Source organism: Ogataea angusta (assembly GCF_019207475.1).
Source record: "Ogataea angusta isolate 61-244 chromosome Unknown 61-244_NODE_4_length_877678_cov_91.023368, whole genome shotgun sequence".
In the NCBI taxonomy this organism is placed as follows: Eukaryota; Fungi; Ascomycota; class Pichiomycetes; order Pichiales; family Pichiaceae; genus Ogataea; species Ogataea angusta.
In genome coordinates, this window is record NW_025065218.1 from 296,518 (window position 1) to 315,476 (window position 18,959).

The window sequence follows — 18,959 nt, forward strand, 5'->3', positions numbered from 1 at the left end:
TCTCATTCCAATAATGGCTGCCCAAGTCGACCAACTGACCGACAAGCGTGTGATCAGCTCGATCGACCTTTTTTCTGCGCCCAGCGCCCCTCTGACGGGCGAAAACATCGACATTGACGTGGCTGCCACCAACGGCGATATCAGCGCTCCGCTGGAGCCCAGAAACGCGCCCAGCACCTCCAGCACCAGCACGCTCCTCAGGGACGAGGAGTGCCCCACTCATTACAACATGGAGTCCGCCATCGCCAACATGTATCCTGGCGACGTTGGTCTGGCGTGTCTGCCTGTTCTGAAGCGTCTCCATGCGCTCAAGAAGGGGGCCCATTTCACCGTCATGATGGTGGGCGAGTCGGGCGTGGGCAAAACCTCCTTTATCAACACCTTATTCGACACCGTGGTCACAGAGCCGAGCACTCGTCTGGGCGGTAGCCCTAATAAGACCACCGAGATAGTCTCGCACAAGATCGAGCTCGTGGAAGACAGCTTTCTGCTCAGACTGAACGTGATCGACACTCCTGGATTCGGCGACTACATCGACAACAGGTACTGCTGGTACCCGATAGTCAGATACATTGACGAGCAGTATAGACGGGCCGTTTACCAGGAGAACCAGCCAGACAGAACCAAAACGTCGCACTCAGAGGTCCACGTGTGTCTGTATTTCATTGTTCCGTCTGCAACGGGGCTGACCCAGATTGACATCGAGGCCATGAAGAACCTGTCGACCAGGGTCAACCTGGTGCCTGTTATTTCCAAGGCCGATGCGTTCACGGTCGACGAGATCAACGCTTTCAAGCAGAGAGTCAAGAAGTCTCTCAAGGAGCACGAGATCTCGATCTGCGAGCTGTTCGACAAGACTGGCGCGGCAAACCTGATTGGCGAGATGCCGTTCTGCGTGCTGAACTCGCAGGGCTCGTTTCCGAACGCCAAGGGCCAGCTTGTCCGCGGCCGGCAGTACAAATGGGGGCTGGCCGAGGTGGACAACCCGGCACACTGCGACTTTGTGAAGCTGCGCGAGTTTCTGATGGGCACCAACATGGCAGACCTGATCTCGTCCACGGAGAGCTACTACGAAAACTACCGGCGCGACTTTATGCGGTACCGGCTGGGCAAGGCGATGGAGATGACCATCAGCCACGAGGAGCTGGCTGCTCTGGACGTCGAAAACGAGGACGGCGAGACGATTGTGCCGGACAACAAGGGCAGCTGGAAGACCGTGCAGATGGAAGACGGCCAGACACACCCGAACATCCAGCAGGTGATCGAGTCGAAGCCGAGCGTGGGCGTGCTCAAGATGCTCAACACGCTGAACCTGCGCGAGACCGAGCGGGAGCTGGTGGAGATGAACCCTGCATACCTGGACAGCGAGAAGACGATGAAGAAGCGGTTCACGGAGATTGTGCAGGCGCAGAACCAGAAGTTCAAGGACTGGAAGCGTGCTCTGTTCGAGAGACAGGACAAGTTCAACAAGGACATCGAGCAGATCCACAAGCGGCTGGTTGTTTTGCAGGACGAGATCAAGACGATCGACGAGAGGTGATCGACGAGATGCTGCCGAGACGATATGTAGCGAGAAGACAGTTTAGTGTTCTTCACTCGGTTTCACATACTCCTAGTGTTTTTAGCCTAATCCTTATCAGTTAATCCTTTCACTCCATTCGTACCTAAACTAAGATGACAAAGCTGGTTGCTCTGGCCGCTCTGGCTGCTCTGGCTGTTTCTGCTCCTGCTCCTGGCCCTGCCCCGGACTGACCACGTTGTAGCCCTCGTTGAGCAGGTCGCGCACCGTGTCCATCGACGCGATCATCACGATCAGCCTGCCCTCGCCGCGCTTCGACTTGTTGGCCTGGTACACCTCGCTGAGGTGGCTGGTGACCTGGCTGGGCAGCTGCCTGCTTCTCGCGACGCTGGTGGCAATCCGCGGCCTCGTCTGCTCAGCCACACCGTTCAGCAGTCTGAGGCTGTGCGAGAGCTCGCTCGAGTAGTCTGTGTCCGCGTCGTCGCCAACCAGCCGCGCCAGTCGCTCGTTCAGCGGCCTGAACACCGGGTCCAGCTGCGACCGCAGCAGCGCACGGCCCTGTGTGTCGTACAGCGGGGCGTACGCCTTTCTGATGTCTCCCGCGGTTTTTCTGGCGGGCTCGAGAACGCGCTGGTTCATTGCAACCGAGAGAGCGTGCATGTTTCTGTCGACAAGCAGCGAGGCGTCCACGACGGGCCGGGTCAGCGAGTCTCTGATGTCGCGCATTCTCAGCGTCTTGATCTCCGGGACGGTGTGCTCGACGTCCTCGAGCCAGTGGTCAAAGTACGAGTCCAGGACCTCTGTGTAGTCCTTGAACGCTGGCGAATACGCCAGGGCGTACAGGCGCGGCCGCAGCACGTGGGGCAGCGGGAAGTGGCCGCCGATGCGGATCCACGAGGCGGCGATCGGGTACGTCTGGACTCGGGCGTAGGTTTTGGTTGTTTGGGGAGCGGCAGGCTGGCTCATGGGAGGAAGGATAAATGGTAGCAGCTTAACGCGAGGAAGCGTTTGTGGCGGTGCAAGACCCAGACATAAAAAAACTCGATGCGCCTTCCCAATGCGGGAAATCATAAATATCAGCGAGAGCCAGACATTTAAATTTGTGTCTTATTATTCTTCCTTGCCGTCGCTAGCCCAGCACCGCTGTCTTTGCTTTCCCATGCTGCACTCGATTTTTTCGAACCCGTTCGAGGCCAGCGTTCCCGCCCATAGCAGCCCGATCTCCAGCCCGCCGGGCTCGCCAGAGAAGAAGAACAGACCGTCTTTGCTGGACGACTTCGCCTCCGGCAACACCACGCTCGACGACATCATCGAGCTGCCCAAGCCCGCGGCGGCCCCCGCAGACCATCTTTTTGCCAGCTCCGCCCAGCTGTTCGACTTCGACAGCTACCTCCGGTCGGTTGATCTCGACGGCCAGCTGTTCAGCCCGAGCACGACCGACCTCGACTTCTCCAGCGTCGAAAAGACCACCATCAGCGACATCGACGGCATGATCGGCAACCTCTCGATCGACGAGATCGACGCGCGGGTGCGCTCTGCGCCGGACGTCGACGAGCACGAGGACATTGGCGACATGGACTTTGGAGCAGAGCTCAGCAAGTTCCTGCGCGCCAGCAACAACCATCTTGCCGTGGACATCCACCAGGACGATTTCCAGCTTGAGTTCGACGAGAACGAGCCACAGCCCGCCGCCCGCGACAAGCACAGCTCGCCGCTACGCATCTGCACCCCTACAAAACAGCCTATCCAGAGACCCATCATCAAGCCGTGCCACAATTTGCTGAACCTCATAGTGGAGAGCTCCGACGGTAGCATAGAGGATGCTACCAAGTACGCGACCGAGATCAACTCGCAGAACTGTCTGGGGATCCCGATCCCAGAGAAAACAACAGAGCTGGTGACGATTCCGACGGCGGGACCCGCCGTGGACGGCGTGCGCAAGGCCGCGATCGTGCGCGCGGTGCTCGCCAGAACCACCGCGCTGCGGCGACCGGAAAAGACGCTTAAAAAGGTCGGCTTCTACACAGAGTCCGAGAGACAGAGCTTTCTGCAACTCAAGCACAGCCACAGACGCCAGCACAAGCCCGGCTCGCTCAGCCACCAGCGAACACTCGACAAGCTCAAGGAGGAGCTACAGGAACTACACGAAAACCAGGAGAACGTAAGCCCTGGCGGCGCCAAGCAGGGGCCCAAGACGTTCTCGTACTCGGACCGCAACCGCAAGCGCGTCTCGTGGGCGAGCTCGCTGGAATGGTAGCATAGGTCTATAATTTGCTAGGCTTATGGATGGGCGTGTACGGGGTCGTGGGAGCCGCCTCTGGACGCTCCAGCTGGTGGACGTCGAAGAACTTCGTCAAACAGCTTCCGCCCGACCACGCGAAATCGTCGTCCGCAAAACAAATGCACTCATTCTGCTCCTGAAGCCAGTTTGGCCCGTCGCATTGCAGATTCGGCGCATGATAATACCCGGTGCCCGCAAAGTACTGCAGCTTGGTGTACGGAAGCAGCATCGACACCGCTATGGTGTGCAGCGGCGCGTCTCCCCACCGTTCATAAAAAATGCCGCCCTTGCGGTCCATATAGTCGAAGAAATGCGTATACGTCTCGCTGCGGAAAAAGTCGAGGTCGCCGATCTCAAAGTTCGACCAGAAATGGCACATGTTGAAGCTCTCGCCGTCGTCGTCCGTCAGAAACGCCATGTTGTTGTTCGCAGCCACGCGGTCCGGGTACTGGTGCATGTACTCCTGCGTGGCATTCCACAGCGTGGCCACCGTGGTGTGCAGCTCCAGCGGCGTGAGCGTGAACCCGTACACTTTTTCCTGTGTGCGCATCACCTCAAACGGATCGTACGCGATGTTGCAGCGGAACTCGACGTTCGGCTCGACTCGCCAGTAATATCGGAACGGCCTGAGCGCGTCCAGCCTGTAGAACAGTCCCGAGAAAAAGCGGCACATGTGGCGATACGACTCGTTGTCGCCGTACTTGACGCCCTTGCGCCTCATCTGGCGCCGCACCTCGGCCGCGTGTGTCTGGTCGATCCATTCTGGATAGTCCCAGTGCTCTGGCGGAATGAGGCTGAACTCGACCGTTCCCGAGCACATCGCCGCGACAGCCGTCTTGAAGTCGTCGGTGAACGGCTCGTTGTTGGCGAAAATCCAGTGGTAGTGGTGCCTGTTGTTGAATCGCTGCTCTACGCTCTTGATGCTCTGCAACATGCCGGGGAGCTCAGAGTTGCGCACGAGACTGAAAAAGGTGGCGTTTTCGCGCGCAGCGGGCTCCACAGCCGGCGGCGACGCGTATTTGGCCAGAAGCTGGCCCTGAAACACATACGCTAGGGCCAAAACTATGCTGAGGATGGCGATCGGCCTCGTGAACTTGGCCATATGGCATTTATTACTTTGACGATGTGGAATTTTATTTTATTTTTTAGTGCTTCACACAGTTCTCGGCTGTGCAGTTCACAGCAGCGTCCACTATACAGCCGATCTGGCCGTTCGGAGCCGGCACGGCAGAGCCGTACGAGCGGTGCTCGTGGGTCAGCAGTCCCGCGGTCTCGGAGTCTGCAAGGTTGTGCAGGTCTGCCTCGGACGAGAACCGTTTAGGCAGCTTGTTGATCTTGGCGTAGTACTGCGAGAACTCCGGCTGGATCGTCGCGCTGTGAATGCCGTACGCATGGAGACACTGCTTGATGGTGGCCGCCACATCCAAGAACTCTTCCGGCGAGACGCTGAGGTCGACGTGGAGCGAGCAAATGAGCAGTCTCTCGGTCAGGTTCCAGATGTGGAAGTCGTGGACGGAAATCACACCGTGGACTTTCAGAATGTCGTCCATGACGAGCTCGGAGTCGATAGACAGCGGAGTGCCCTGCAGCAGGATTCTGGACGACGACTTGCACAACGGCAGCGCAGAGGAGAAGATGATGCATGTGATTACCAGAGAAACAAGCGGATCGGCGTAGAATCTCCAGGAATAGTCCGTGAACCAGATGAATAAGGCGGTGGCCATGACGCCAATGTTTCCAAGAGCATCCCCCATAACGTGCAAAAACACGCCCTGCATGTTGAGCGACTTGGAGGTTTTCTTGGAACCTCTGTTGGTCACATGGTTGTGTGTCTTGTGGCCGTCTGGGCTGTCGTACTCCCAGTTGTTGACCACGACCTGCGGTAGCATGTGCTCAATGTCGGAGTCGTCCGCCTGCTCCTCCTCGTGGTGCGAGTGTGAGTGTCCGCCGACGTCTCCGTGAGAGTGTCCGTGTTCGTGGAACAGGAACAGCCCCACGATGTTGGACACCAGGCCACAGGTGCCGACTATTAGAATGAGCTTTGCGTTGGTGATGTCCTGCGGTGCAATAAATCTCTGGATGGCCTCGATGAAGATGGTGAAGCACAGGGCAAGCAAGAACACGGCGTTGATGAGCGCACCCAGGATCTCGGCACGCTGCCAGCCGTACGTGAACTTGGCGTCGGCCTCCTTGGTCTTGGCAACGTTAACGGCCCAAAGCGCCACCAGCAGCGAGATGATATCGTTCAGCATGTGGAAAGAGTCTGCAATCAGGGCCAGCGAGTTGACAGCGTATCCGACGATGATCTCCAGAAGGAAGAAGATGGTGTCGATCCCCAGCAGAGTGAGGATCTTGATTTCTTTCTTGGAATACATGGCTCGAGAGTGAAAAATAGGGGCTGTCTTTCAATCTCGTTAGCCTAATTATTGGGTTAATTAAAAAGCGAAAAAAAACAATTAGCGTCCACCACAGTAGTAATTTATTTGTAATAATAAAAAGCACGTATATTTAAATTTCCTAAAACCATCCCTAGTAAATCCCAAATAAATAAACGAAAAATAAAATCACAGATCAAAAACCTCAACGGTCACGTCGCTGTAGTCCGTGGCCGTCAGAACACACCAGGCGGCGCCGTCGCTCACGTTGTCGCTGCCGCTGACCTTGTTCAGGCCGTACTTCTGCGGGTTGATCTCGCAGGCGTTACCGTTGCACTTGTCGCCGTTGTTGCAGGACAAACGAACACCGAACGATGGCTTGTCGTTCTTGAACGGCGACGAGTCCTCAAAGTAGACGGGGTTCCAGCCGATTTTAGCAAACGTGTTTCCGCTGTCGTCCATGTTGAAGCCGGCCACGTAAGGTGACCAGTTGCCGTACGGGTTGCTGGTGGAGCCCCATTGACATCCCTCGTCGGTGGAAACTCCTGGAGGATTGATGTAGAAATGCGAGGCGGTGCTGGCCCAGTAGTCTGTGCCTGGCACGGCGAGCGTCTGCGACGAGGACGAGTCGACGTTGGTTGGAATCAGCATCTCCTCGTTGCCAGGCAGGACGGTCTGGCAGAAGGCGACATTTTTGGAGGCAGAGTTCTTGACCGAGGCAGTGCCCTTGCCGTCGACACAGTAGTCGTGGTCAGAGATCGGCGTCTCGAGCTCGCCGTTGTCGTTGCAATATAGTCCTCCGTCCTGGGAGCCAGGGTAGCTGTAGGACGTGACTTTTGGGTTCCACTGTGCCATCAGCTTTCCTGGAGGACAGGCGTAAGGACAGTAGTTGCCTGGGGTGCAGGACTTGTCTTGGGCCCAGCCGTCACCGTTGACGTTGGTGATTTTGACGAGACCCTTGTCGGTAGGGAACGAACACTGTGCTGCTCTTTTCTGGTGCGCGTGGTGGACGTGCTCGACGGGAGCAGAGGTGGCAAGCACAGCAAGAGTGATAAAGATCGACAAGTTGGCTAACATAACGAATGAGTGGAGTCTGTAGCTGTAAAGAATGAAAGACTTGGGTGAGATGAATGTCGCTTGGGAAGCTTATATAGGCCCGTTGATCGTTTATTTTTTCATCGTACGTATCCACCCTGCAGGAAAAGAAAAAACCAATTACCGCTCCTAAATAGGCAATGTAATCGAGGACAGATCGGAGAAATGCGAGTGAAGCGGGCACGGTGAAGGGCACGCTGAGATCGGCGAGCCGGCGTCGGCGGCGGGTCACGGGCAAGGCAGCACGAACAGCTCTCTGCTGGCATGTCTCCGTCTACGCTGGCTCCTCGCCATCTATTGATTACCGTCCCTGGCGCAGGGCCTCGCCATCTGCCGCTGCCAAGAGAATACTAGATTTTGCCCCCCGTGCTGCAGATTGCTTTTTTCCACCGACAAAGATATTTCGTTTCTCGTATGTAGGGGCGCCCGGCGAGCAGCGAGGTGTGTTACGTAAGCGGTCTAGACTTGAGCGGATAGCGTTCTGCACGAGTCTGGGTGGGCGGCGCGAAGGGAGGCGTGGAGAACACGGGGTCCTGCAGAGAGGGAGTCGCCTCCGTTCTGGTGTCGAGGCCGGTCGAGCTGGGCACGAGGTCCCACGTCTGCATGTTGTTGAGCAGGTTGTCGAAAAAGCTCGAGTTGGAGTTGAAGAGCTCGTCCTGCGGATAGCTGCTCGGCGGCTGCTTGCCTGCAAAGTCCTCGGGGTTGGGGAACATGAAGGGCAGCTGCTCTGTGTGGTGGTGCAGCTGCTGCTGCTGCTGCTGCAGCTGGAAGTTTGTCTGGTCGATCTGGTCCTGGATGTTCTGGTCCATGGGGTTGGTGTCAGGGTGGATCAGCTGGATGTCGACGCCGTCCTCTGGGCTGTCGACCGACTGGGGGGCGTAGGGGGTGTCGAACGTGGGCAGCGTGAGGTCGAAGTCGAGGTTGAAGCCGAGGTCGTTGAAGATGCGCACGAGCTGGATCAGTTTGTTGAGCGAGTCTTTGGAGACGTGGTTGCCTGCGAGGGCCATGAACTTGAGCAGGTCGATGCCGCGCGCGAGCGCTGTGTGGTTGTTTTCGAGGTTGATGGTGATGAGCAGGATGAGGATCGAGTTGAAGAGGAAGTGTGTGTGCCAGTAGTCGAAGGTGATGAGCAGTTTGAGCAGCTTGAGGTGGCGCAGCACGGAGATGGTTTCCTTGGCGGCGTTGATGCACTTGCGCAGCACCTGCGTGATGCGGGCGTCCTCTGTGGCGATGAACTTCTTGAACACGGCGAGCGCGAGCGGCCGGCACGCGGTGATGAAGTACTGGTTCGACTTGAGGTAGACGTGGATGAGCGGCTGGTGCAGCTCGCACAGCTTGTTGTCGTACATCTCCTTGCGCAGCTGCTCAAAGTCGCGCGCCACGTCCTTCTCGAAGTTGTCCTCGAGCACCCGCACCATCTTGACCGTGTTTGCCACGAGGTCTGTGCCGAGCCGGGTCTTCTCGCCCGTGTACACGCTGCGCGACGTCATGTTGTACACGGAGTTGAGGATGTCGTCTGTGAACTTGATGAGCGAGACCTGCAGGTACAGGAACCGCGCGCCGCCCCACTCGGCGCAGTCGCGCTCGCTGATGAGCTCGATCTGCGTCTCGTTGAACTTGACGCTCTGGGGCAGCCGGATGCGCGACGTTGCGAGCGAGTCGAGCGTGAAGACGGTCCACCACACGCGCTTGCGGCGCGAGATCTCCTGCGGCGTCAGGTACGGCTGGCGCAGGTGCAGGTTGAGCGAGAGCGCCCAGCGCGTGGCGACGCCGAACCACACGTACGAGCCGGTGATGCGGTTGAGCGACTGCAGATAGTACCCGATCAGCAGCGCGGTCTGGATCGCCGGCAGCGTCGGCATCTCGACGTGGACGGGGAAGATGCGCGCGCCGGCCAGGAAGTACTTGAGGCCGGGCGTCTTGTTGACAAAGTGCCGTTTCGACGAGAGCTCGCGGTCGAGCTCGGCGAGCGACAGCTGGTGCGACTTGATCGAGTACAGGATCTGCTCGCCGATCGCGAGCGTGATGAAGATCTTGGACAGCAGCTGCGGCGAGCAGCACACGCCGGTGTCGTAGACCCTGCCGAACTCGGCCGCGAACTCGGACTCCTCGTACAGATAGTGCGAGTCGCGGAAGTGCGCCAGACACAGGCTCACGAGCGGCTCGGCGTAGTCGCGCGCCGGCAGCGAGAGCACGCAGTCGTCGGTGGCGGCAAAGTAGAGGTCCGACACGTGGTAGTTGATGCTGGACGGGTGTGGCGGCTGGACGTTGCGCTCCTGCTGCTCGGAGTCGCCAAAGGACACGTTGATCACGTTGTCGAGGCGCTCGTTGTTGGTGTGGAACTGGAGCGGCAGGAACGCGCGGTGGTCGGTCTGCGAGCTGGCCTTGCCGTTGTCGGCGGTCTCGCCGTTGATGTAGTCCTCCAGCTCCTTGATGCGCGCCTGCAACAGCTGCAATTGCGACTCCAGAATGATGATCTTGCGGTCTTTGAACGGATACACGCACTCGTTGCCCGTGAGCTTGCAATTGTCGCACGTCGGCTTGGCCCCAGAACACTTGATCTTCTGGTTCTTGCAGCGCACACAGGCAATGTGGTTGCGGCCGCGGAAGATGATCGGGTTGATGTCCGACAACAGTTTCGGCGAGCTGAGGATGTCCTTTTTCGAGCTCATGGGCGCGCAGTGTCCAGACACTCGTGTGTTTTTATGCTCCTGGACCCCTCCATGCTTCGCAAACGCAGGAGTAACATTTTGCGGGGGTGCAGTGACCGCCCGGTCAGACCCCGTCGCTCGCACATTGTTGACAGATCCCCGCAGAGGTGAGGAGAGTGGGCGGCGGTGCACGGGTGTTGCCGGGAAAAGGAGCACAAGGAATTTAGGTTTGCCGGCTAGCGTGTCCAATGCAGGCAAGCGTAGTGATCCGGGGGCTAAGTGCCGTTTCGGTGTGTGTGGCGAGCGACATTGTGGAGAGGCAGGGACGAGGGGTAATCGTGGTGTCGCTGGAGACGGTCGAGCACGCCGCCAGGGGCGAGCAGCTCGCCCATGTGGTGCGCCGGGACTGGGGGGACGAGCTGACGGCGACGTATTTGCACAGTCAGCATGCGGCCAGATTCATCACGGCTGTGCAGCTGGGGGAGGACACGCCGACATTTCGGCCGGCGCTGCTCGTTAACCCGCGCCAGTTGCTACTCGACACATACCGCCGGCTGGCAAGTTGTACGCAATTGTTTGCCCACCACATTGTGCCCCCACAAGTTTACTCTGTGGACAGTTGCTGCAGGCTGTTCCCCACCGTCCACACAATCATAAACTGTCACATGGAACCCACAGCAGACGTCATCAGACTACAATCTGTGCTCTTGTACTGTCCCAAAGAGCTCGACACGGCATATACACACACATCGGCGCAACACCAGTACACCAGACTGACCCCACTTGTCCAAGATCCCCATGTCGTGGTCCTCACAGGACCCCACCAGCACAATGACGCCTATCCCCTCCCGCGCGACTCCGACGAGCAAACGCTGCTGTGGAGGTCTAGAAAGCTATACCCCCACGTAGTGGCGCAGGCCCAGATTCTCAACTCCGAGGTGATCTTCAAACCCTGCTTCGATGATCAACACGGGAAAATATACGCGTCCACCGCCGCCGACGGCCGCACAGTCGTCCACACGCTCGGCTTTGGCTTCCACGACATCGACGCCCTCGGCGCCATCGTCCATGCCGTGCGTGTGCTGGCAGCCGGCCGCCTAAACGCACGCCTCTAGAGCCCCCAGTTTCCGCACTAGCAGTGACACCCTCGCACCCGATATTTTCCATTTTAGGTTTCCACCACTATTCCGAAAAGGGTAAATTGACGGATTACGAAATTGATCTGGTTTAATTTTTTCCGGGACGAAAAGTAAATATTTTTTTTTTTGGAATTTTTTTTCTTTGATTCGGTTATATCACCGCTTACGTAATGCATACCAAATCATCAGGCACGAAAAGGTTCACGCCGGTGAGCACCCTGAAGACGGCCCCGTTTGGGCGCTCCCTAGCCGCAGCGTAGCGCTGCTGATCTCTCCCAAGCACTGTAGCAGGCCATTCAAGGCCACCTTCCTTCTCCCAGCCATGCTCTCCCCCTGATGTTACTCGTCACATCGGCGCCGGCCTCCCGCGCAGTCCCTGCCGTGCCACCGCCCGGTGGCCGCGAAGGTCCCCCTGCGAAAATTTTTTTGACCCGGCCTGTCGGGTTTCTTTTTTTTTCCACTCTGCCAAAGCGTCAGAGACAAAAGAGTACAGCATACTTGTTTGCAACTTTCACCAAAACACAATTCCTGCCAACAGCATAGCCTTGGCACATTATCAGGTTTTCACCAGCATTTGCACGTCGTATATCTGCCATCAGGTAGCACGGACTGTTCGTTTTCCCCGTGCTCTCGTTTTGGTCAGATCTCGCTTCTTCACCACGTCTTGCACAAGACCGCTTTTCTGCACTACTCCTTAAGCTTGCCAGTACTCTACCTGGCGCAATTGTGCACTGTATTGGGATTTGTTGTGTTCTGATCCTAGTGGCGAAATTTTTTACTCTTGTGCTGCTTCTACTATAATGGCAGACCAGACCACACTCTCGTCGCTCGAAGAGACGACGGCGCAGGACGTGACGGCCACCACGACGCCGCCGATCTGCGAGGTTTCGTTTGCGAAAAAGGCCCCATCGCAGACCACAGAGTTCGACGACATCAGCCAGGTCCTCAACCGTCTGAACCTGGATTTGGAGGAGACGCCGGAGCGCATGGACCACATGGACCACCTCGATAGGCTGGACAGCCTGGACACCCGCGGCACCAACTCGTCCATCTTCTCCACGCAGTTCTCGCCGCTGGCCCAGCAGGTCAAGACACATGTCCCTTCGACGCCGCCAGACCCGGCATCGTCTGCCAATTCGTCCAATTCGACGCTGCTCCTGCCCAACCAGCACTCCTTCGCGGCCACCCAGCCAAGGACCCCCAACTGGTCCAACTCTGCCAACCTCACCTCGTTCCAGTCTCACGTGTTACCCGACCTAGCGTCCACACCTAACACCCAGGCATCGTCGCAGTTCGGCCACCAGTTCCTGGCGATGACCCCTCAGAAAATGCACTCGCCGATCTCCAGCTTCAGCGGCGCCCACGCCACGCCGTTCTCCTCGGCCGGCTCTGCCGCCATCGGCTTTGGCTCCTCCAATGTTGGCCAGTTTGTGCTGCCCGACAACACCCCTGCACCGCGGCCCCAGGAGAATGACGAGCTATTCGACCCCCTGTCGACGTCGTCTGCCTCCTCGTTTGGCCCGCCCATTGGCATGGGCGACGCCGGTCGGCGCGTCACCTACCCGGTCACGTCTCCTGGCTCCGAAGCCTCGATCTCGGCTCTGCATCCGGCACTGACCAACGAGATGCTAGCCGGCACCGTTGCGGGCGGCTCCATTGGCATGGGTATCTCCCACAGCGGCTCGAACGGGGCTTTCCCGGGCTCGAACCTCGTCTCCAACTTCAACCAGCAGATCTCGCTGCCTTTCAACGGCAGAGGCGGCTACAAGTCGAACTACAACGGCTACACCAAGCAGCCGCAGCCAGACGCTCAGCGGACGCAAATGTCGATGTCGACGGCCAACGTGCACAGAAAGCACTCGTCGAACAAGCGGCGCGGCGAGGACGCGTCCAAGTTCCTCAACGCCACGCTCAACGACTTTGTCAACGACATCTATTTCCTGTGCAAGGACCAGCACGGGTGTCGGTTTTTGCAGCGGCAGCTGGAGATCGGCGGTCCCGAGGCGGCCACCAAGATCTTCAACGAGGTCCAGCTCAACGTGATTGAGCTGATGGTCGATCCGTTCGGCAACTACCTGATCCAGAAGCTGCTCGAGAAGGTGAACGACGAGCAGCGCACCGTCCTGGTCCAGAACGCCTCGTCGCAGTTTGTGAGGATCGCGCTCGACGCGCACGGCACCCGCGCGCTGCAGAAGCTCGTCGAGTGCACCAGGACGCAGGCCGAGAGCGACATCATCGTCCAGTCGCTGTCGTCGTACGTGGTTCTTCTGAGCAGAGACCTGAACGGCAACCACGTTGTCCAGAAGTGTTTACAGAAGCTGCCGTCGTCGGCGTGCGACTTCATCTTCGATGCCGCGTGCGAGAACTGCGTGAAGATCGCCAAGCACAGACACGGCTGCTGCGTGCTGCAACGGTGCTTCGACCACGGGTCTGCGCAGCAGTGCGAGCGGCTGGCGCTGGAGGTGGGCCAGAACTGCGTCGAGCTTAGCACGGACCCGTACGGCAACTACGTGGTGCAGTACGTGCTGAGCATGGAGGAGAACCGGCTGCGTGTGAAGAACGACCCGGACGCGAGCGCCAGACTGCCCAACACCGTGCGGGCGATCGAGCTGGTGGTCGGCGCGCTGCAGTCGAGCCTGATCCGGCTCTCGACGCACAAGTTCGGCTCGAACGTGATCGAGAAGAGCCTGCGGATCCCGACGCTCGCGCCGCTGCTAATCGGCCAGCTGCTCAAGGAGGACTCGAACCTGCGGTTGCTGCTCCACGACGCGTACGGCAACTACGTGCTGCAGACGGCCCTGGACGTGGCCGACGACTCCAGCTTCCGGGACCTGAGCGAGATGCTCAGACCGTACCTGGGAGACGTCAGAAACACCCCGCACGGCCGCCGCATCGTTTCCAAGCTGGCTTCCAGGGGCGGCTCCACGGTCCAGGTGTCTCCGTTCGATCGCAGCAGCTACTCATTGTGATGCATCTTTCTTTGTATTTTAGCTGGGCAAAGCCAGAAATGTATAACAGCATGAATGGAAGCATATCAAACAGGCTTATTTATACGAGACTCCCAAATTTGTGCATACGCCAAACGAGGCCTCGGAACACTATATAAATCCGAACGAGAATAATTTTCGATTTTTCTGTATTTTATTTACTTTTCTCGTTCAGCTCGTATGGCGAAAAAAACACCCGTCTCGTCGAAACCAGACTACCAGGCCGCGTCGCAGCCCGCCGTGCCGGCCGCCGTCGTCAGGGAACCGCAGTACCTCGCCAAGAAGGACATCGAATGGGAGTTTGGCGGGCCTGCGGGCGTTGTTGCCATGATGCTGGGCTTCCCGTCGTTGATGTACTATATGTGGATCTCGGCCCGTTTCTACCACGGCAGCCCCGCCTGGCCTGTCGACGGCCAGTCGTGGGCCCAGTTCCTCGGCGAAATGGCAGATTACGTGAAAACGTACGCCTCGCCGTCCCCAACGTCCATCTTTATCTTTGCCACATACATTCTCGTCCAGGCCGTGTTCTACGTCACTTTGCCGGGAGTCTGGACAAAAGGCCAGCCGCTGGCGCATAGAAACGGCGAGCAGCTGCCCTACTTCTGCAACGCGTACGCCACGTTCTACGTCAACTTCGCGCTGGCCTCGCTGCTGCACTATCTGGACATCTTCAAAATCTACTACATCCTGGACAATTTCGGCGAGATCATGACCTGCGCCATCGTTGCCGGCTTCGGCTTCTCCGTCGGCCTTTATCTGTGGTCGCTCTTCGTCACCAAGGACTATCTGAGAATGACCAGCAACCACCTGTACGATATCTTCATGGGTGCTTCTCTCAACCCTAGAATCGGCATCATCGACCTGAAAATGTTCTTCGAGGTCAGACTGCCGTGGTACACGCTGTTTTTCCTCAGCTATGGCATGTGTCTCAAACAGTACGAGCAGTACGGCTCCGTTTCTCCGCAAGCTCTCTTCATGCTGCTGGCCCACTATCTGTACGCCAACGCGTGCTCCAAGGGCGAGGAGCTCATCGTGCCGACCTGGGACATGGCGTACGAGAAATTTGGCTTCATGCTCATCTTCTGGAACATCGCCGGCGTGCCATACACGTACTGCCACGGAACACTGTACCTGTACTACCACAACCCGCAGGAATACCAATGGTCGGCGGCGTACAACACCTTCTGCTTTGTCCTGTTGCTGACGGCATATTACTTTTTCGACACTTGCAACGGCCAGAAAAACTCGTTCCGCAAAATCATGGCCGGAGACACCAAGATCAGAAAGTCATTCCCGTATCTGCCATACCAGGTGCTCGAAAACCCAAAATATATCAAGTGTGCCAACGGCTCTGTTCTGCTCACCGACGGATGGTACAAGTATGCTAGAAAGTTACACTATACGGCCGACTGGTGCCAGTCGCTGTCGTGGGGGCTGATCTGCGGCTTCAACTCGGTGTTCCCCTGGTTCTTCCCCGTGTTCTTCTTCGTGGTGCTTATCCACAGATGCCACAGAGACATCAGAAAGTGCAGAAAGAAGTACGGCGCCGACTGGGACAAGTACGTCAAGGAGTGTCCGTACGTGTTCATTCCGTATGTTTTCTAGACTCAATCCTGCTCAGCAATGGCAATCAGCCTCTCGTCGATCTCGTCCGGCGTCAGGCTCCGGAACCCGTCCTTTGTAGCAACCCCGACCTCCAGGTCGTTTTTCCTGAAATCTGTGCTCAGCGCATTACTCAGCGTAATAATTGCAAACTCCACCACCTTGGTCCAGTCGCCTTTCACCAGAACCCCGTCCTTCTTCTTCTTGTGCGCGCGCTCCAGAGCCGTGGTCACCTCCTGCTGCTTAGGGCCCGTCGACGTCGCAATGGCACGGAAATAGTACCCGGCAGGGTCCGTCTTGAACACGCTCGGCCCCAGTTCGTCATCCACAGACACAAACGTCAACGCCACTCCCATCGGTCTCATGTATGCTTTCTGTGTGTACAGCTGAGCCAGGTTCGCCATCCTCTTGGCTAGCGCGTCCACCGGCATCTCGTAGCCGTATTTATACTTGAACTCTGCGGCCTCAGCCCGGGCCCTCATGGCCAGCGACCGCGCGTCGGCAATGGCCCCTGTGGCCAGCATTCCGATCGAATCCGACACCTGGAAAATGTAGCTGATCGTGCTTGGGTCCAGCAGCTTGTCGGGAATCTTCTTCTGCGAAACAACGACCGACGAGTCCTCGCCAACAACTCCCAGACAAGTGATGTTGGACGAGTTCACGGCCTTGAACGCGTACTCAACTTGGTACAGACGGCCCTCAGGCGAAAACACAGTGATGTGACGGTCAAATCCCGCGGAGCCTGCGGTTAGAGAGCGCGAATTGAGCCTACTTACCAGACATGGTGGATCTATTTTTTTAGCTTTTTTTGCCACTATCAAATGGAAATAAATATCTATATGCTCGACCCATACACACCCTTGCACCAGCTAGTGGTTGTGCCGCAGAATACGGTCTGCAAACTGTGCGAACGTTTCGTCCTCGTTGACCATCGCGTGCAGCGACGGCTGCAGAAACACGGCCAGTGTGTTGCGGCTGATGCCAGGAATCGCCGTGCCCTTCACGTAGTGGGGCACAGCCTTGAACTGGTGGCCAGACACCTCGTCCAGCGCAGAGCCGCTCTGGAACGCGAGACAGTCGGGCGGGATGTTCACCTTGACGACGCTGCCGCGGCGGTCCCTGATGTATAGTCCGGCGCTCGGGTCGGGACTGGCGGCCAGCTCTGCGTCGCCGTCGAAGAAGAGCGCTGACGTAAGCGCGGTGATGCACGAGTGGTCGCAGTGTTCGCCGCACCAGTCGGCTTGGGAGCTGGACGTATTAGGGAGGTAGTGGAGCAGTCTGGCCTTGGACGTGGTGCTTTCTCGGATTATTGACTCCAGGTAGCCGGGCTGGTAGTTCCGGAGGTGTTTTTCGCAATAGATATCGATTTTTTCGCAGATCTGGAGGCTGATTTCGATCATCAGCGAGATGAGCGCCTTGCAGTTCTGCTGGAACCCTTTGAGCTCGTCCAAGCTTTCTTTCGGCCACTTGTTCCACGTCGTATACGCCTTGTAATTTTCGTAGCCCCTGCTTTCTTCTGGCGGCGGGCCTTCTAGACTAGGGTCCTTGAAAAAAGAGCAGTTGATATAGAACGAGCCTTTGAGCTCGTCGGCCACGCCGTTCGCCAGCTTCTCTTTGCCCAGCGACCACCCCGTGAGGTAGTAACCCTCTGGACACTCGAGATCTTGCAGGCTTTGTTTGTCTAGACGTGTCAGATAAGAGGCCTGGGTGAGCACTTTTCTGCGCAGTTCGTGGTATTCTTTTGGAAGATCCTTGACCACGAGAATCCCCAGTGAGTCCTTTCCAAACGCGTCGACCAGTTTTTCTGCCGTGATGTCGCTCAGCGACACCGTTACTGGAGAGGCCATGATAAACAAAAAAAGGACGATAGACGCAAAAAATTATTTTATTTTATTTTTATTCACCATGTCGTACAGCTGGCTGGACGAGGAGAGCACGATCTCGCTGGACCGGCGCGCCAATCAGAAGACGCCGTTCTACGAGCCGATTGTCAACACGTTCAAAGACGGAGGCTACAACCCTAACGTGTCATACCACTACAACCCAGACGTTTCCAAATACCACTACGGAGTCAGACACCCCATGAAACCGTTTCGTTTGATGCTCACGGACCATTTGGTGATAGCGTACAAGCTGTACGAGCAGATGGACATCTACCAGCCGCGACGGGCGACCAAGGAGGAGCTTCTAGAGTTCCATTCCGAGGACTATGTCAAGTTTCTCGAGTCGGTGACCCCAGACAACGCCAAGAAGTACGCCCAGCATCTGCGCCAGTTCAACATCGGAGACGACTGTCCGGTGTTTGACGGCATGTACGAGTATTCGCAAATATACGCCGGTGCGTCGCTCGACGCGTCGCGCAAGCTGATTGCCGGAATGAGCGACATTGCCATCAACTGGTCGGGCGGGCTGCACCACGCGAAAAAACACGAGCCGAGCGGGTTCTGCTACGTGAACGACATCGTGCTGTCGATCTTGAACCTGCTTCGAGTGCATCCGCGCGTGTTGTACATCGATATCGATTTGCACCACGGAGACGGTGTTCAGGAAGCATTCTACCTTACGGACCGTGTGATGACGGTTTCCTTCCACAAGTACGACGGCGAGTTTTTCCCCGGCACGGGCAACCACGACGAGGTCGGCCTCGGCAAGGGAAAGCACTTTGCGCTCAACGTGCCGCTGCACGACGGAATCGACGACGAGTCGTACATTTCGCTGTTCAAGTCGATCATGGAGCCGGTGATCACGAATTTCCGGCCGACGGCCATCGTGCAGCAGTGCGGCGCCGACTCGCTCGGCTGCGACCGTCTTGGAAGCTTCAATCTCAACATCAGGGCGCACGGCGAGTGTGTCAAGTTTGTCAAGAGTTTCGGCATTCCGATGCTCGTTCTGGGCGGCGGCGGCTACACGCCGCGAAACGTGAGTCGCCTGTGGTGCTATGAGACAAGCGTGATGACCAACGTGAAACTAAACTCGCGGCTGCCCGAGGTGCTACCGTTCCGCAATTTTTTCCAGCCAGACTACTCTCTGCACCCGAACCTGGGCGACCGCTACGACAACAAAAACTCGAAAAAATACCTCGAGAACCTGCGCAACCAGCTGCTCGAGCACCTGCGCTATCTCCGTGGAGCGCCGTCTGTGGAGATGCAGGAGATACCCCCGGACTTGCAGAACATGACCACCGACGAGGAGCAGGAGATACTGGACAGGCTCAATAGGGAGTCTGAGTACGATGCGCATTTGGACGCGAAGCGGTACTGGCTCAACACCAAGGACCAGGCCAGAGTGAGCGAACAGGTGGAATAATAGT

The 18,959-nt window shown here is 57.5% G+C and overlaps 14 protein-coding genes across 14 annotated transcripts; 6 read left to right on the forward strand and 8 right to left on the reverse strand.

The window, feature by feature from the left end:
- Positions 1-13: 13 nt before the first annotated feature.
- Positions 14-1,540, forward strand: KL928_002150 (uncharacterized protein; the record flags this gene model as incomplete). The annotated part of the gene is made up of 1 exon (XM_043202595.1): positions 14-1,540. One exon carries the CDS (start codon positions 14-16, stop codon positions 1,538-1,540), a length of 1,527 nt encoding a protein of 508 aa, XP_043060355.1.
- Positions 1,541-1,669: 129 nt separating this feature from the next.
- Positions 1,670-2,590, reverse strand: KL928_002151 (uncharacterized protein; the record flags this gene model as incomplete). The annotated part of the gene is made up of 1 exon (XM_043202596.1): positions 1,670-2,590. One exon carries the CDS (start codon positions 2,588-2,590, stop codon positions 1,670-1,672), a length of 921 nt encoding a protein of 306 aa, XP_043060356.1.
- Positions 2,591-2,678: 88 nt separating this feature from the next.
- Positions 2,679-3,776, forward strand: KL928_002152 (uncharacterized protein; the record flags this gene model as incomplete). Its single annotated transcript, XM_043202597.1, has 1 exon — positions 2,679-3,776. One exon carries the CDS (start codon positions 2,679-2,681, stop codon positions 3,774-3,776), a length of 1,098 nt encoding a protein of 365 aa, XP_043060357.1.
- A 7-nt stretch (positions 3,777-3,783) lies between these two features.
- KL928_002153 (uncharacterized protein) lies at positions 3,784-4,902 on the reverse strand (the record flags this gene model as incomplete). The annotated part of the gene is made up of 1 exon (XM_043202598.1): positions 3,784-4,902. The coding sequence occupies one exon, from the start codon at positions 4,900-4,902 to the stop codon at positions 3,784-3,786; it is 1,119 nt and encodes a 372-aa protein (XP_043060358.1).
- Positions 4,903-4,945: 43 nt separating this feature from the next.
- Positions 4,946-6,175, reverse strand: KL928_002154 (uncharacterized protein; the record flags this gene model as incomplete). The annotated part of the gene is made up of 1 exon (XM_043202599.1): positions 4,946-6,175. The coding sequence occupies one exon, from the start codon at positions 6,173-6,175 to the stop codon at positions 4,946-4,948; it is 1,230 nt and encodes a 409-aa protein (XP_043060359.1).
- A 189-nt stretch (positions 6,176-6,364) lies between these two features.
- On the reverse strand, positions 6,365-7,252 carry KL928_002155 (uncharacterized protein; the record flags this gene model as incomplete). The annotated part of the gene is made up of 1 exon (XM_043202600.1): positions 6,365-7,252. The coding sequence occupies one exon, from the start codon at positions 7,250-7,252 to the stop codon at positions 6,365-6,367; it is 888 nt and encodes a 295-aa protein (XP_043060360.1).
- Positions 7,253-7,283: 31 nt separating this feature from the next.
- Positions 7,284-10,092, forward strand: KL928_002156 (uncharacterized protein; the record flags this gene model as incomplete). Its single annotated transcript, XM_043202601.1, has 2 exons — positions 7,284-7,333; positions 7,482-10,092. 2 exons carry the CDS (start codon positions 7,284-7,286, stop codon positions 10,090-10,092), a joined length of 2,661 nt encoding a protein of 886 aa, XP_043060361.1.
- A 77-nt stretch (positions 10,093-10,169) lies between these two features.
- On the forward strand, positions 10,170-11,036 carry KL928_002157 (uncharacterized protein; the record flags this gene model as incomplete). The annotated part of the gene is made up of 1 exon (XM_043202602.1): positions 10,170-11,036. The coding sequence occupies one exon, from the start codon at positions 10,170-10,172 to the stop codon at positions 11,034-11,036; it is 867 nt and encodes a 288-aa protein (XP_043060362.1).
- Positions 11,037-11,223: 187 nt separating this feature from the next.
- Positions 11,224-11,656, reverse strand: KL928_002158 (uncharacterized protein; the record flags this gene model as incomplete). Its single annotated transcript, XM_043202603.1, has 2 exons — positions 11,224-11,402; positions 11,584-11,656. The coding sequence occupies 2 exons, from the start codon at positions 11,654-11,656 to the stop codon at positions 11,224-11,226; spliced, it is 252 nt and encodes an 83-aa protein (XP_043060363.1).
- A 204-nt stretch (positions 11,657-11,860) lies between these two features.
- KL928_002159 (uncharacterized protein) lies at positions 11,861-14,029 on the forward strand (the record flags this gene model as incomplete). The annotated part of the gene is made up of 1 exon (XM_043202604.1): positions 11,861-14,029. The coding sequence occupies one exon, from the start codon at positions 11,861-11,863 to the stop codon at positions 14,027-14,029; it is 2,169 nt and encodes a 722-aa protein (XP_043060364.1).
- Positions 14,030-14,218: 189 nt separating this feature from the next.
- On the reverse strand, positions 14,219-15,636 carry KL928_002160 (uncharacterized protein; the record flags this gene model as incomplete). The annotated part of the gene is made up of 2 exons (XM_043202606.1): positions 14,219-15,272; positions 15,590-15,636. The coding sequence occupies 2 exons, from the start codon at positions 15,634-15,636 to the stop codon at positions 14,219-14,221; spliced, it is 1,101 nt and encodes a 366-aa protein (XP_043060365.1).
- An 18-nt stretch (positions 15,637-15,654) lies between these two features.
- Positions 15,655-16,432, reverse strand: KL928_002161 (uncharacterized protein; the record flags this gene model as incomplete). The annotated part of the gene is made up of 2 exons (XM_043202607.1): positions 15,655-16,331; positions 16,426-16,432. 2 exons carry the CDS (start codon positions 16,430-16,432, stop codon positions 15,655-15,657), a joined length of 684 nt encoding a protein of 227 aa, XP_043060366.1.
- Positions 16,433-16,518: 86 nt separating this feature from the next.
- On the reverse strand, positions 16,519-17,496 carry KL928_002162 (uncharacterized protein; the record flags this gene model as incomplete). The annotated part of the gene is made up of 1 exon (XM_043202608.1): positions 16,519-17,496. One exon carries the CDS (start codon positions 17,494-17,496, stop codon positions 16,519-16,521), a length of 978 nt encoding a protein of 325 aa, XP_043060367.1.
- Positions 17,497-17,554: 58 nt separating this feature from the next.
- KL928_002163 (uncharacterized protein) lies at positions 17,555-18,955 on the forward strand (the record flags this gene model as incomplete). Its single annotated transcript, XM_043202609.1, has 1 exon — positions 17,555-18,955. One exon carries the CDS (start codon positions 17,555-17,557, stop codon positions 18,953-18,955), a length of 1,401 nt encoding a protein of 466 aa, XP_043060368.1.
- Positions 18,956-18,959: the final 4 nt, after the last annotated feature.